The sequence below is a fragment of the Engystomops pustulosus genome, chromosome 3 (genome assembly GCF_040894005.1).
Source record: "Engystomops pustulosus chromosome 3, aEngPut4.maternal, whole genome shotgun sequence".
In the NCBI taxonomy this organism is placed as follows: Eukaryota; Metazoa; Chordata; class Amphibia; order Anura; family Leptodactylidae; genus Engystomops; species Engystomops pustulosus.
In genome coordinates this window covers 232,322,731-232,336,907 of record NC_092413.1, presented here as the reverse complement: position 1 = coordinate 232,336,907, position 14,177 = coordinate 232,322,731, and the positions used below count along the sequence as shown (strand labels likewise).

At 46.8% G+C, this 14,177-nt stretch overlaps 1 protein-coding gene across 3 annotated transcripts in view; it reads right to left on the bottom strand.

Moving 5' to 3' along the window:
* GAREM2 (GRB2 associated regulator of MAPK1 subtype 2) overlaps nt 1-14,177 on the bottom strand; it is a 64,975-nt gene that overhangs the window by 14,054 nt on the left and 36,744 nt on the right. Inside the window, exon 1 of one of the 3 annotated variants that reach the window (XM_072143993.1) lies at nt 7,854-7,954. The exons of 1 other annotated variant lie outside the window; for it this stretch is intronic. Coding sequence is in view for 1 of the 2 variants with exons in the window: in XM_072143992.1 (XP_072000093.1) it covers nt 7,892-7,919 (28 nt within the window). In the remaining variant the exon portion in view is untranslated. Of the gene's footprint in view, nt 1-7,853; nt 7,955-14,177 lie in introns of those variants that run through there. One more of the 3 variants, XM_072143992.1, reaches the window with a different exon arrangement.

Genomic DNA, 14,177 nt, shown 5'->3' with positions numbered 1-14,177 from the left:
CTGTATATATGGGGGGGTCTGTATATATGGGGGGTCTGTATATATGGAGGGGTCTGTATATATGGGGGGTCTGTATATATGGAGGGGTCTGTATATATGGGGGGTCTGTATAAATGGGGGGTCTGTATATATGGAGGGGTCTGTATATATGGAGGGGTCTGTGTATATAGGGGGGTCTATATATATGGAGGGTCTGTATATATGGAGGGGTCTGTATAAATGGAGGGGTCTGTATATATGGGGGGTCTGTATATATGGGGGGTCTGTATATATGGGGGGTCTGTATAAATGGAGGGGTCTGTATATATGGAGGGGTCTGTGTATATAGGGGGGTCTATATATATGGAGGGTCTGTATATATGGAGGGGTCTGTATATATGGAGGGGTCTGTATATATGGGGGGTCTGTATATATGGGGGGTCTGTATATATGGGGGGTCTGTATAAATGGAGGGGTCTGTATATATGGGAGGGTCTGTATATATGGGGGTCTGTATATATGGAGGGGTCTGTATATATGGGGGTCTGTATATATGGGGGTCTGTATATATGGAGGGATCTGTATATATGGGGGGTCTGTGTATATGGAGGGGTCTGTATATATGGAGGGTCTGTATATATGGGGGGTCTGTGTATATGGAGGGGTCTGTATATATGGAGGGGTCTGTGTATATAGGGGGGTCTGTATATATGGAGGGTCTGTATATATGGAGGAGTCTGTATATATGGGGGTCTGTATATATGGAGGGGTCTGTATATATGGAGGGGTCTGTATATATGGGGTTCTGTATATATGGGGGGTCTGTGTATATGGAGGGGTCTGTATATATGGGGGGCTCTGTATATATGGGGGGTCTGTATATATGGAGGGGTCTGTATATATGGAGGGGTCTGTATATATGGAGGGTCTGTATATATGGAGGGGTCTGTATATATGGGGGGTCTGTATATATGGAGGGGTCTGTACATTTGGAGGGTCTGTATATATGGAGGGGTCTGTATATATGGGGGGTCTGTATATATGGGGGGTCTGTATATATGGAGGGGTCTGTATATATGGGGGGTCTGTATATATGGGGGGTCTGTGTATATGGAGGGTCTGTATATATGGAGGGTCTGTATATATGGAGGGGTCTGTATATATGGGGGGTCTGTGTATATGGAGGGTCTGTATATATGGGGGGTCTGTATATATAGAGGGGTCTGTATATATAGAGGGGTCTGTATAGATGGAAGGGTCTGTATATATGGAAGGGTCTGTATATATGGAGGGTCTGTATATATGGAGGGGTCTGTATATATGGAGGGGTCTGTATATATGGGGGGTCTGTGTATATGGAGGGTCTGTATATATGGAGGGGTCTGTATATATGGAGGGCTCTGTATATATGGAGGGGTCTGTATATATAGAGGGGTCTGTATATATGGGGGTCTGTGTATATTGAGGGTCGGTATATATAGAGGAGTCTGTGTATATATGGAGGGGTCTGTATATATGGAAGGGTCTGTATATATGGGGGTCTGTATATATGAAGGGGTCTGTATATATGGGGGGTCTGTATATATGGGGGTCTGTATATATGGGGGGTCTGTGTATATGGGGGGTCTGTATATATGGGGGTCTGTATATATGGAGGGGTCTGTATATATGGGGGGTCTGTATATATGGAGGGGTCTGTATATATGGGGGGTCTGTATATATGGAGGGTCTGTATATATGGAGGGGTCTGTATATATGGAGGGTCTGTATATATGGAGGGGGCTGTATATATGGGGGGGTCTGTATATATGGAGGGGTCTGTATATATGGAGGGGTCTGTATATATGGAGGGTCTGTATATATGGAGGGGGCTGTATATATGGGGGGTCTGTATATATGAGGGGTCTGTATATATGGGGGTCTGTATATATGGAGGGGTCTGTATATATGGGGGGTCTGTATATATGGGGGGGTCTGTATATATGGAGGGTCTGTATATATGGGGGGTCTGTATATATGGGGGGTCTGTATATATGGAGGGGTCTGTATATATGGGGGGTCTGTATATATGGAGGGGGCTGTATATATGGGGGGGTCTGTATATATGGAAGGGTCTGTACATATGGAGGGTCTGTATATATGGAGGGGTCTGTATATATGGAGGGGTCTGTGTATATGGAGGGGTCTGTGTATATGGAGGGGTCTGTATATATGGGGGGGCCTGTATATATGGAGGGGTCTGTATATATGGGGGGTCTGTATATATGAGGGGTCTGTATATATGGAGGGGTCTGTATATATATAGAGGGGTCAGTATACATGGGGGGGGCTGTATATATGGAGGGGTCTGTATATATATATAGAGGGGTCAGTATATATGGGGGGCTGTATATATGGAGGGGCCTGTATATATGGAGGGGTCTGTATATATATAGAGGGGTCAGTATATATGAGGGGTCTGTATATATGGAGGGGTCTGTATATATATAGAGGGGTCAGTATATATAGAGGGGTCGGTATATATGGGGGGGTCTGGGGTCTGTATATATGGGGGGGTCTGGGGTCTGTGTATGCTATAGATTTCGATGTATGAGGAGGTCTGGGATTTGTGTTAATAGGGGGTCCGGTCTGTATAGATTTTGGGGTCTATTTGTGCCCTGGGGTGTGGGGGTCTTGCCTGGGATCAGCTGTAGGATGAGGGGTACGCTGTTACGTGTATATGTTACTCCTCTGTGGGGGCTCATTAGATAGCAGTGACCCCCACCTGCCCTGCGGAGCTCTCACTAACACTAGGGGGTCCCTCCTCCTCCCCCCAGGGGGCAGCTTCTACCCATCAGAACCTCCCCTCCCCCAGCTATAGAGGAGATGATCCGGACACCCAATCAATCTGTTTCCGATCAGTCCCAGGCAGGACCCGGGAGACCCCCCCCCCCGCCACTGATCATAATGGAGTCTCCCGACCTCAATTATATCATAGACCAGACACAATAATCCTCTCTCCGGCGACCTCCTGCTCCACCGCCATATAGTGCAGAATATACCGTCATATAGTGCAGAATATACCGCCCATATACTACAGGATATATCGCCAAATAGTGCAGGATATACCGCCAAATAGTGCAGAATATACCGCCATATAATACAGGATAAACCGCCATATACTACAGGATATACCGCCATGTAGTGCAGAATATATCGCCATATTGCAGAATATACCGCCATATAGTGCAGAATATATCACCTTATAATACAGAATATACTGCCATGTAGTGCAGAATATATCGCCATATTGCAGAATATACCGCCAAATAGTGCAGAATATACCGCCATATAATACAGGATAAACCGCCATATACTACAGGATATACCGCCATGTAGTGCAGAATATATCGCCATATTGCAGAATATACCGCCATATAGTGCAGAATATATTGCCGTATAATACAGGATATACTGCCATATACTACATAATATACCACCATATAGTGCAGAATATAACGCTTTATAATACAGGATATACTGCCATGTAGTGCAGCATATACCGCCATATACTACAGAATATACCGCTATATAGTGCAGAATATATATCTCCTTATAATACAGGATATACTCCCATATAGTGCAGAATATATCGCCTTATAATACAGAATATACTGCCATGTAGTGCAGAATATATCGCCATATTGCAGAATATACTGCCATATAGTGCAGAATATATCGCCTTATAATACAGAATATACTGCCATGTAGTGCAGAATATATCGCCATATTGCAGAATATACCGCCATATAGTGCAGAATATATTGCCGTATAATACAGGATATACTGTCATATAGTGCAAGATACACCATCATATACACCAGAATATACTGCCTTATACTTAAGGATATACCGCCATGTAGTGCAAGATACACCATCATATACTACAGGATATACCGCCATATACTACAAGATATAGCGCCATATAGTACAGTATATACTGCCATATAGTACAGGATACAGTACTAGATGTACCACCATATACTGCAGAATATATCGCCATATAGCACTGGCTATCCCTCCATGTAGTACTGGATGTATATTATATGATATCCAATCATATAGTACAGTATATACTGCCATGTAGTACAGGATATACCGCCATAAAGTACTAGATATACCACCATACAGTACTAGATATACCGCCATATAGTACAGTATATACTGCCATGTAGTACAGGATATACCGCCATACAGTACTAGATATACCGCCATATAGTACAGTATATACTGCCATGTAGTACAGGATATACCGCCATAAAGTACTAGATATACCACCATACAGTACTAGATATACCGCCATATAGTACAGTATACACTGCCATGTAGTACAGGATATACTGCCATACAGTACTAGATATACCACCATACAGTACTAGATATACCACCATACAGTACTAGATATACCGCCATATAGTACAGTATACACTGCCATGTAGTACAGGATATACTGCCATACAGTACTAGATATACCGCCATACAGTACTAGATATACTGCCATGTAGTACTAGATATACCGCCATAAAGTACTAGATATACCACCATACAGTACTAGATATACCGCCATACAGTACTAGATATACCGCCATATAGTACTAGAAATACCGCCATACAGTACTAGATATACCGCCATACAGTACTAGATATACCACCATACAGTACTAGATATACCACCATACAGTACTAGATATACCACCATACAGTACTAGATATACTGCCATGTAGTACTAGATATACTGCCATGTAGTAGTAGATATACCGCCATAAAGTACTAGATATACTGCCATGTAGTACTAGATATACCGCCATAAAGTACTAGATATACCGCCATACAGTACTAGATATACCGCCATGTAGTACTAGATATACTGCCATGTAGTACTAGATATACCGCCATAAAGTACTAGATATACCGCCATACAGTACTAGATATAGCGCCATGTAGTACAGTATATACTGCCATGTAGTACAGGATATACCGCCATACAGTACTAGATATACCGCCATGTAGTACAGTATATACTGCCATGTAGTACAGGATATACCGCCATAAAGTACTAGATATACCACCATACAGTACTAGATATACCACCATACAGTACTAGATATACCGCCATATAGTACAGTATATACTGCCATGTAGTACAGGATATACCGCCATACAGTACTAGATATACCGCCATATAGTACAGTATATACTGCCATGTAGTACTAGATATACCGCCATAAAGTACTAGATATACCGCCATACAGTACTAGATATACCGCCATGTAGTACAGTATATACTGCCATGTAGTACAGGATATACCGCCATACAGTACTAGATATACCGCCATATAGTACAGTATATACTGCCATGTAGTACAGGATATACCGCCATACAGTACTAGATATACCGCCATATAGTACAGTATACACTGCCATGTAGTACAGGATATACTGCCATACAGTACTAGATATACCGCCATACAGTACTAGATATACCGCCATACAGTACTAGATATACTGCCATGTAGTACTAGATATACCGCCATAAAGTACTAGATATACCACCATACAGTACTAGATATACCGCCATACAGTACTAGATATACCGCCATATAGTACTAGAAATACCGCCATACAGTACTAGATATACCGCCATACAGTACTAGATATACCGCCATACAGTACTAGATATACTGCCATGTAGTACTAGATATACCGCCATAAAGTACTAGATATACCGCCATACAGTACTAGATATACCGCCATACAGTACTAGATATACCGCCATACAGTACTAGATATACCGCCATACAGTACTAGATATACTGCCATGTAGTACTAGATATACCGCCATAAAGTACTAGATATACCGCCATACAGTACTAGATATACCGCCATATAGTACTAGATATACCGCCATACAGTACTAGATATACCACCATACAGTACTAGATATACCACCATACAGTACTAGATATACCGCCATACAGTACTAGATATACCGTCATGTAGTACTAGATATACCGCCATACAGTACTAGATATACCGCCATACAGTACTAGATATACCACCATACAGTACTAGATATACCGCCATACAGTACTAGATATACCGCCATACAGTACTAGATATACCACCATACAGTACTAGATATACCGCCATACAGTACTAGATATACCGCCATGTAGTACTAGATATACCGCCATATAGTACTATATATACCGCCATACAGTACTAGATATACCGCCATACAGTACTAGATATACCGCCATACAGTACTAGATATACCACCATACAGTACTAGATATACCGCCATACAGTACTAGATATACCGCCATACAGTACTAGATATACCGCCATACAGTACTAGATATACTGCCATGTAGTACTAGATATACCGCCATACAGTACTAGATATACCGCCATATAGTACTAGATATACCGCCATACAGTACTAGATATACCGCTGCAGGATGTTACCGCCTACTCCACAGTCATATATTTTGGGAGGTTAAGCAGAGGAGGTGCAGGGGCCGCCAGTTACTATACACATGGGGGGTCAGTGGCACCATGATGCGCCCAGCACTGATGAAACGCAACGTGTGAGCACAGCCCCGGGAACAGTGACCACATTGTGCCCAATTATCCGATTCCCCCACCGTGTCATGTGACTCGCTACAAGGCGGCAGGTAAGTGTGATGCAGGTGAGTTACATGTCCTAAATATAAGAAGAGACTGAGGACGTGGAGCCGCGTCCAGGGGTCCGATGAGACCTCCTCATGCACAAGGTCTATTACATCCATCAGCCTAGTGATGACGGGTCCAGGGGGTGGAGCCTGTGACTCTCCAGAGCCCCAGGGGGTGGTGCATGTGACTCTCCAGAGCCCCAGAGGGTGGAGCCTGTGACTCTCTAGAGCCCCCCATGTCCAGGAAAGGTAATAGCAGACGCGCTGCAGTCACTTCTGTGGGTTGTAAGACCCCATAGCGTGCGCCCAGGACTACACCCGCTGTGCAGAGAATCATGGGTAATTGTGGGGACAATATTACACTATTTCTATCTGTCCAGGACCAAAGGAAATCTAGAACCGATCCTGTATCCATCACCGTGAGGACAGAATGTATGGAAAACAAAAGCATATGTGATACATTGTAACAAATCCTCAGCTGTGTGATCAGACTGAGCATAGAGGCCAGGACTATAGAGTGTCTATTCACTGACAGGAAGCAGGGCTTGTGTGTGCCTCTCCCCTGGGAGAAGGTTTCCCTTATCACTCATTTGTGTCTTATTTTTATATTTATAGCTTTTTGTTTTATAAAATGTTTCTTTCTTTTTGGTCCGTTCGGCAGCACACATATGGGATTTATCCCCTAGGTACAACTCAGGGTGCGGTCACACGTCGCGTTTAACGCATGCGTTTAAAAACGCATTGCCATAGCTGGAGAGTGATTTGCCTAATTAAACAGCTCTTAACACTTGTGTTTACAAAACGCATGCGTCACCAATACGTTAACAAAAGCATGCGTTAATAATGCGTTAACTGTCGCGTTTTGTAAACACAGGTGTTAGCAGCTGTTTAATTAGGCAAATCACTCTCCACCTATATAAGGCCGGAGCACACACACAACCCTTGTATTTCTTTTTCTCTTAGGTATGACAGAAGAGTGCAGGTCCTGTGTGTCTATCCAGATAATAAGTTTTCTAGGTCCTCTGTGTCTTTACACAGAACACTTGGATGGACCGGCCCGGGCTGTATACGCTGCATGCGCTCCCTCGTCCCGGAGGAGCCTGTACAGCTATCCTGTCTTTACAGGGGCAATAGCTGAGGCTGTGGTGTGTATCTCCTACCTGCTGGGCCTTGTGGTTCATCACCCTGCGTGCCTCACCAGCAGACGCCTGGATCCCCTCCTGCATAGGCCGCAGCCCAGGTAAGAGTCTGTACAGCTATCAAACGCCTGGATCCCCTCCTGCATAGGCCACAGCCCAGGTAAGAGTCTGTACAGCTATCAGACGCCTGGATCCCCTCCTGCATAGGCCGCAGCCCAGGTAAGAGCCTGTACAGCTATCAGACGCCTGGATCCCCTCCTGCATAGGCCGCAGCCCAGGTAAGAGCCTGTACAGCTATCAGACGCCTGGATCCCCTCCTGCATAGGCCGCAGCCCAGGTAAGAGCCTGTACAGCTATCAGACGCCTGGATCCCCTCCTGCATAGGCCGCAGCCCAGGTAAGAGCCTGTACAGCTATCGGACGCCTGGATCCCCTCCTGCATAGGCCGCAGCCCAGGTAAGAGTCTGTACAGCTATCCTGCCCTTACAGGGGTAATAATACAGACTGTGTTGAGTATCTACCACACATCACTGACACATGAGATCACTGCTAGTATCTCCTCCCTGCTGGGCCTTGTGGTTCATTAACCCTGCATGCCTCACCATGGCTCCTGCATAGGCCGCAGCCCAGCGCTGCTCCTGGTATTAACCATTTGTTCCCCTGGATGGAGGCCGCACATGGTATCAGTGAGTATATCCAGGCTGTATACCGGCCGCTGCTCTCTCATCCTCCTGTGATATGTGTTATACGGTTTTTTAACCTGTTTTCTCCTGCTGGAGATGTCTGCATATTGTACAGTATTTACACGGTTACCACATGTTGTACAGGGAGCATTACATGTCAGCTCCTGGGATACAGACTGTGTGAGCTCCTGGGATACAGACTGTGTGAGCTCCTGGGATACAGACTGTGTGAGCTCCTGGGATACAGACTGTGTGAGCTCCTGGGATACAGACTGTGTGAGCTCCTGGGATACAGACTGTGTGAGCTCCTGGGATACAGGCTGTGTGAGCTCCTGGGATACAGACTGTGTGAGCTCCTGGGATACAGGCTGTGTGAGCTCCTGGGATACAGGCTGTGTGAGCTCCTGGGATACAGGCTGTGTGAGCTCCTGGGATACAGGCTGTGTGAGCTCCTGGGATACAGGCTGTGTGAGCTCCTGGGATACAGGCTGTGTGAGCTCCTGGGATACAGGCTGTGTGAGCTCCTGGGATACAGACTGTGTGAGCTCCTGGGATACAGACTGTGTGAGCTCCTGGGATACAGGCTGTGTGAGCTCCTGGGATACAGGCTGTGTGAGCTCCTGGGATACAGGCTGTGTGAGCTCCTGGGATACAGGCTGTGTGAGCTCCTGGGATACAGACTGTCCTGTCCTGGACATTCTGGTGTTTCTTGTGCGCAGGTGTCGGCCATTGCTATGTATTGGTGCATTTTCAATTTGCATTCACCTGTTGCAGTCATATCATGCAACCTCACAGCAGGTCTCAGCTGCCAGATAACCTCTGCAAGACAAGGTAAGAGGAATGCTCAGGTCTCCTATGTACTGCTGCTGAACACAATGGTATAATGTCTACCTGCTGAATGCTCAGGTCTCCTATGTGCTGCTGCTGAACACAATGGTATAATGTCCACCTGCTGAATGCATTGGTATAATATCTACCTGCTCAATACTCAGGTCTAATGTCTCCTATGTATCCTTGCTAAATGTATAGAACTTTATTGCATTTCTAGTCACTCCTGCGCCCTGACTCCAGGGTTTATATGCAGAGTCTGTGAGCTCTGCTTGACTTAGAATTATCCTACCGGTATTTCATGTGTATAATCTGTGATCTTTAAACTGGATTTACTAACCATTTTCTCTGGACTAGACCTCCGGTATGTAATGAGCCTGTGGTATGTGATGAGCATGTACTCAGCCTCTGGTATGTGATGAGCATGTACTCGGCCTCTGGTATGTGATGAGCATGTACTCGGCCTCTGGTATGTGATGAGCATGCACTCGGCCTCTGGTATGTGATGAGCATGCACTCGGCCTCTGGTATGTGATGAGCATGCACTCGGCCTCTGGTATGTGATGAGCATGCACTCGGCCTCTGGTATGTGATGAGCATGCACTCGGCCTCTGGTATGTGATGAGCATGCACTCGGCCTCTGGTATGTGATGAGCATGCACTCGGCCTCTGGTATGTGATGAGCATGCACTCGGCCTCTGGTATGTGATGAGCATGCACTCGGCCTCTGGTATGTGATGAGCATGTACTCGGCCTCTGGTATGTGATGAGCATGTACTCGGCCTCTGGTATGTGATGAGCATGTACTCGGCCTCTGGTATGTGATGAGCATGTACTCGGCCTCTGGTATGTGATGAGCATGCACTCGGCCTCTGGTATGTGATGAGCATGCACTCGGCCTCTGGTATGTGATGAGCATGCACTCGGCCTCTGGTATGTGATGAGCATGTACTCGGCCTCTGGTATGTGATGAGCATGTACTCGGCCTCTGGTATGTGATGAGCATGTACTCGGCCTCTGGTATGTGATGAGCATGCACTCGGCCTCTGGTATGTGATGAGCATGGCCTGTGTGTTATACACTGTACCCACATCCTCTGTCTGGTGAGATGTGCAGGTATCTATGATCTGTATACATAGTGACATACTGTAATAATGATACACAGCAGACTGATACCAGAATCTCTAAGTTCTGCTTCTATGTATGTTCTCCATAGTCTGCTCTACATGAATGGCATTGGAGAGTGATCCTCTCATATCCCGGCAGCAGAACTCCTCATACAGTGATGGTGGCTGCATATGGCTTGTCTGTACACATCTGTACCTCATACTAATGTGTCCTTTGTGTTGTCACTAGACGTCCTCTCCTGAGCGGCTATCACAGACCCTTATGAGAGGTGGAAAGAGGAGGAAAACTAGGCAGAGGTTATGTCCTCACCCATTGTCTATTAAGAATGAGTCTTGTATCTATTCTCCTCTATTACCCCAGGATACAGATCCAGAGATCCACACAGATCCCAGGCCCAAGCCTTCTTATCATGGATCATCTCCTTTTCTTCTAGATCTCAGAGATTAAATCTGATTCCCCAGACCAGATCTTCCTTCTGAGGAAGGAGAATGTAACCACCAATGGAATCCACTAAAGATCCTGAAGGGAAACAACAGGGAAAGGATGACTCTACTTTCCAGTCACTGATGATGACGTCTTCCCTACTCACCCAGTCCTGTCTGTATATCTCCAGCGTGGATGGACCACACCTGATAACGGCATTAGAGGTCCAGTGACCAAGGGATGAAATCTGTGCCACCACTGGCCATGTGACCTGTCACAAGAGCTATCTGATGCTTCTATTACCAGCATTAAGGTTTCCTCTGAAGTCCTGGTTGCTTTGGTCGTGGCAAGAAGAGCTGTATGGACAAAGCTCTGGAGTAAGGACGCTCCACCAAAAGGATTATTTGAATTTTCAAGATCTAATCCATGAGTAGGTAAAAAGCCACTTAACTCAAAACCGTGGGAGTTAGTGCATCTGGCCTGGTGGAATATCAACAATAAGAAGGAGGTCCTTCTCTTCAGATTGGCCAAAGTCTTTATCAGACGCCTGGTGTCCTCTACAATACATCAAGTATACACTCTGTAACCTTCCCACCTGACAGATCCTGAACAGCAATCTGCTAGTTGTATATCTCTGCCTCAGAGGTATCACTGCGCGGCATCAACTGTCCTATCAGATCTTCATATTCCCCTCTGTCCTATCAGATCTTCATATTCCCCTCTGTCCTATCAGATCTTCATATTCCCCTCTGTCCTATCAGATCTTCATATTCCCCTCTGTCCTATCAGATCTTCATATTCCCCTCTGTCCTATCAGATCTTCATATTCCCCTCTGTCCTATCAGATCTTCATATTCCCCTCTGTCCTATCAGATCTTCATATTCCCCTCTGTCCTATCAGATCTTCATATTCCCCTCTGTCCTATCAGATCTTCATATTCCCCTCTGTCCTATCAGATCTTCATATTCCCCTCTGTCCTATCAGATCTTCATATTCCCCTCTGTCCTATCAGATCTCCATATTCCCATCTGTCCTATCAGATCTCCATATTCCCCTCTGTCCTATCAGATCTCCATATTCCCCTCTGTCCTATCAGATCTCCATATTCCCATCTGTCCCATCAGATCTTCATATTCCCATCTGTCCCATCAGATCTTCATATTCCCATCTGTCCCATCAGATCTTCATATTCCCATCTGTCCTATCAGATCTTCATATTCCCATCCTGCCTCCACATCGGGAGAACATCGGGATAGCGCTTCAGACTCCTGCCCACTGCATTGCCAGTCACGTCCTTAAAGGTCCCATACCTGGAGGACTGGTTATTTCCATGGAACTTCTGAATCTTCAACTTCGAAGAAGAGTAATGAAAGTCTATAAATGTATTTTTGGAAATATTTCCCCTGACTTCAGCTAACAAAAGTTAGTGAGTGACAAGAGCACCGGCCAAATGCCTGTCACCATAGATGTGGTGCAATGAGCAAAGCCCATATCTGAAGTGACGGAAACAGTCCCAATAATTTATGGCAAGAAAATTCTGGATTCTTCATCCTCACACATTAACCAGAGGGATGCGTCTTCCTGAGGCTGGGGTCCCATGTAGGAGATGACAAGAGGGATACGTCTTTCTGAGGCTGGGGTCCCATGTAGGAGATGACCAGAGGGATGCGTCTTTCTGAGGCTGGGGTCCCATGTAGATGACCAGAGGGATACGTCTTTCTGAGGCTGGGGTCCCATGTAGGAGATGACCAGAGGGATGCGTCTTTCTGAGGCTGGGGTCCCATGTAGGAGATGACCAGAGGGATGCGTCTTTCTGAGGCTGGAGTCCCATGTAGGAGATGACCAGAGGGATGCGTCTTTCTGAGGCTGGGGTCCCATGTAGGAGATGACCAGAGGGATACGTCTTCCTGAGGCTGGGGTCCCATGTAGGAGATGACCAGAGGGATGCGTCTTCCTGAGGCTGGGGTCCCATGTAGGAGATGACAAGAGGGATACGTCTTTCTGAGGCTGGGGTCCCATGTAGGAGATGACCAGAGGGATGCGTCTTTCTGAGGCTGGGGTCCCATGTAGGAGATGACCAGAGGGATACGTCTTTCTGAGGCTGGGGTCCCATGTAGGAGATGACCAGAGGGATGCGTCTTTCTGAGGCTGGAGTCCCATGTAGGAGATGACCAGAGGGATACGTCTTTCTGAGGCTGGGGTCCCATGTAGGAGATGACCAGAGGGATGCGTCTTTCTGAGGCTGGGGTCCCATGTAGGAGATGACCAGAGGGATACGTCTTCCTGAGGCTGGGGTCCCATGTAGGAGATGACCAGAGGGATGCGTCTTTCTGAGGCTGGGGTCCCATGTAGGAGATGACCAGAGGGATGCGTCTTTCTGAGGCTGGGGTCCCATGTAGGAGATGACCAGAGGGATGCGTCTTTCTGAGGCTGGGGTCCCATGTAGGAGATGACCAGAGGGATGCGTCTTTCTGAGGCTGGGGTCCCATGTAGGAGATGACCAGAGGGATGCGTCTTTCTGAGGCTGGGGTCCCATGTAGGAGATGACCAGAGGGATACGTCCTCCTGAGGCTGGGGTCCCATGTAGGAGATGACCAGAGGGATACGTCTTTCTGAGGCTGGGGTCCCATGTAGGAGATGACCAGAGGGATGCGTCTTTCTGAGGCTGGGGTCCCATGTAGGAGATGACCAGAGGGATGCGTCTTTCTGAGGCTGGGGTCCCATGTAGGAGATGACCAGAGGGATACGTCTTTCTGAGGCTGGGGTCCCATGTAGGAGATGACCAGAGGGATGCGTCTTTCTGAGGCTGGGGTCCCATGTAGGAGATGACCAGAGGGATGCGTCTTTCTGAGGCTGGGGTCCCATGTAGGAGATGACCAGAGGGATGCGTCTTTCTGAGGCTGGGGTCCCATGTAGGAGATGACCAGAGGGATGCGTCTTTCTGAGGCTGGGGTCCCATGTAGGAGATGACCAGAGGGATACGTCCTCCTGAGGCTGGGGTCCCATGTAGGAGATGACCAGAGGGATACGTCTTTCTGAGGCTGGGGTCCCATGTAGGAGATGACCAGAGGGATGCGTCTTTCTGAGGCTGGGGTCCCATGTAGGAGATGACCAGAGGGATGCGTCTTTCTGAGGCTGGGGTCCCATGTAGGAGATGACCAGAGGGATGCGTCTTTCTGAGGCTGGGGTCCCATGTAGGAGATGACCAGAGGGATGCGTCTTTCTGAGGCTGGGGTCCCATGTAGGAGATGACCAGAGGGATGCGTCCTCCTGAGGCCGGGGT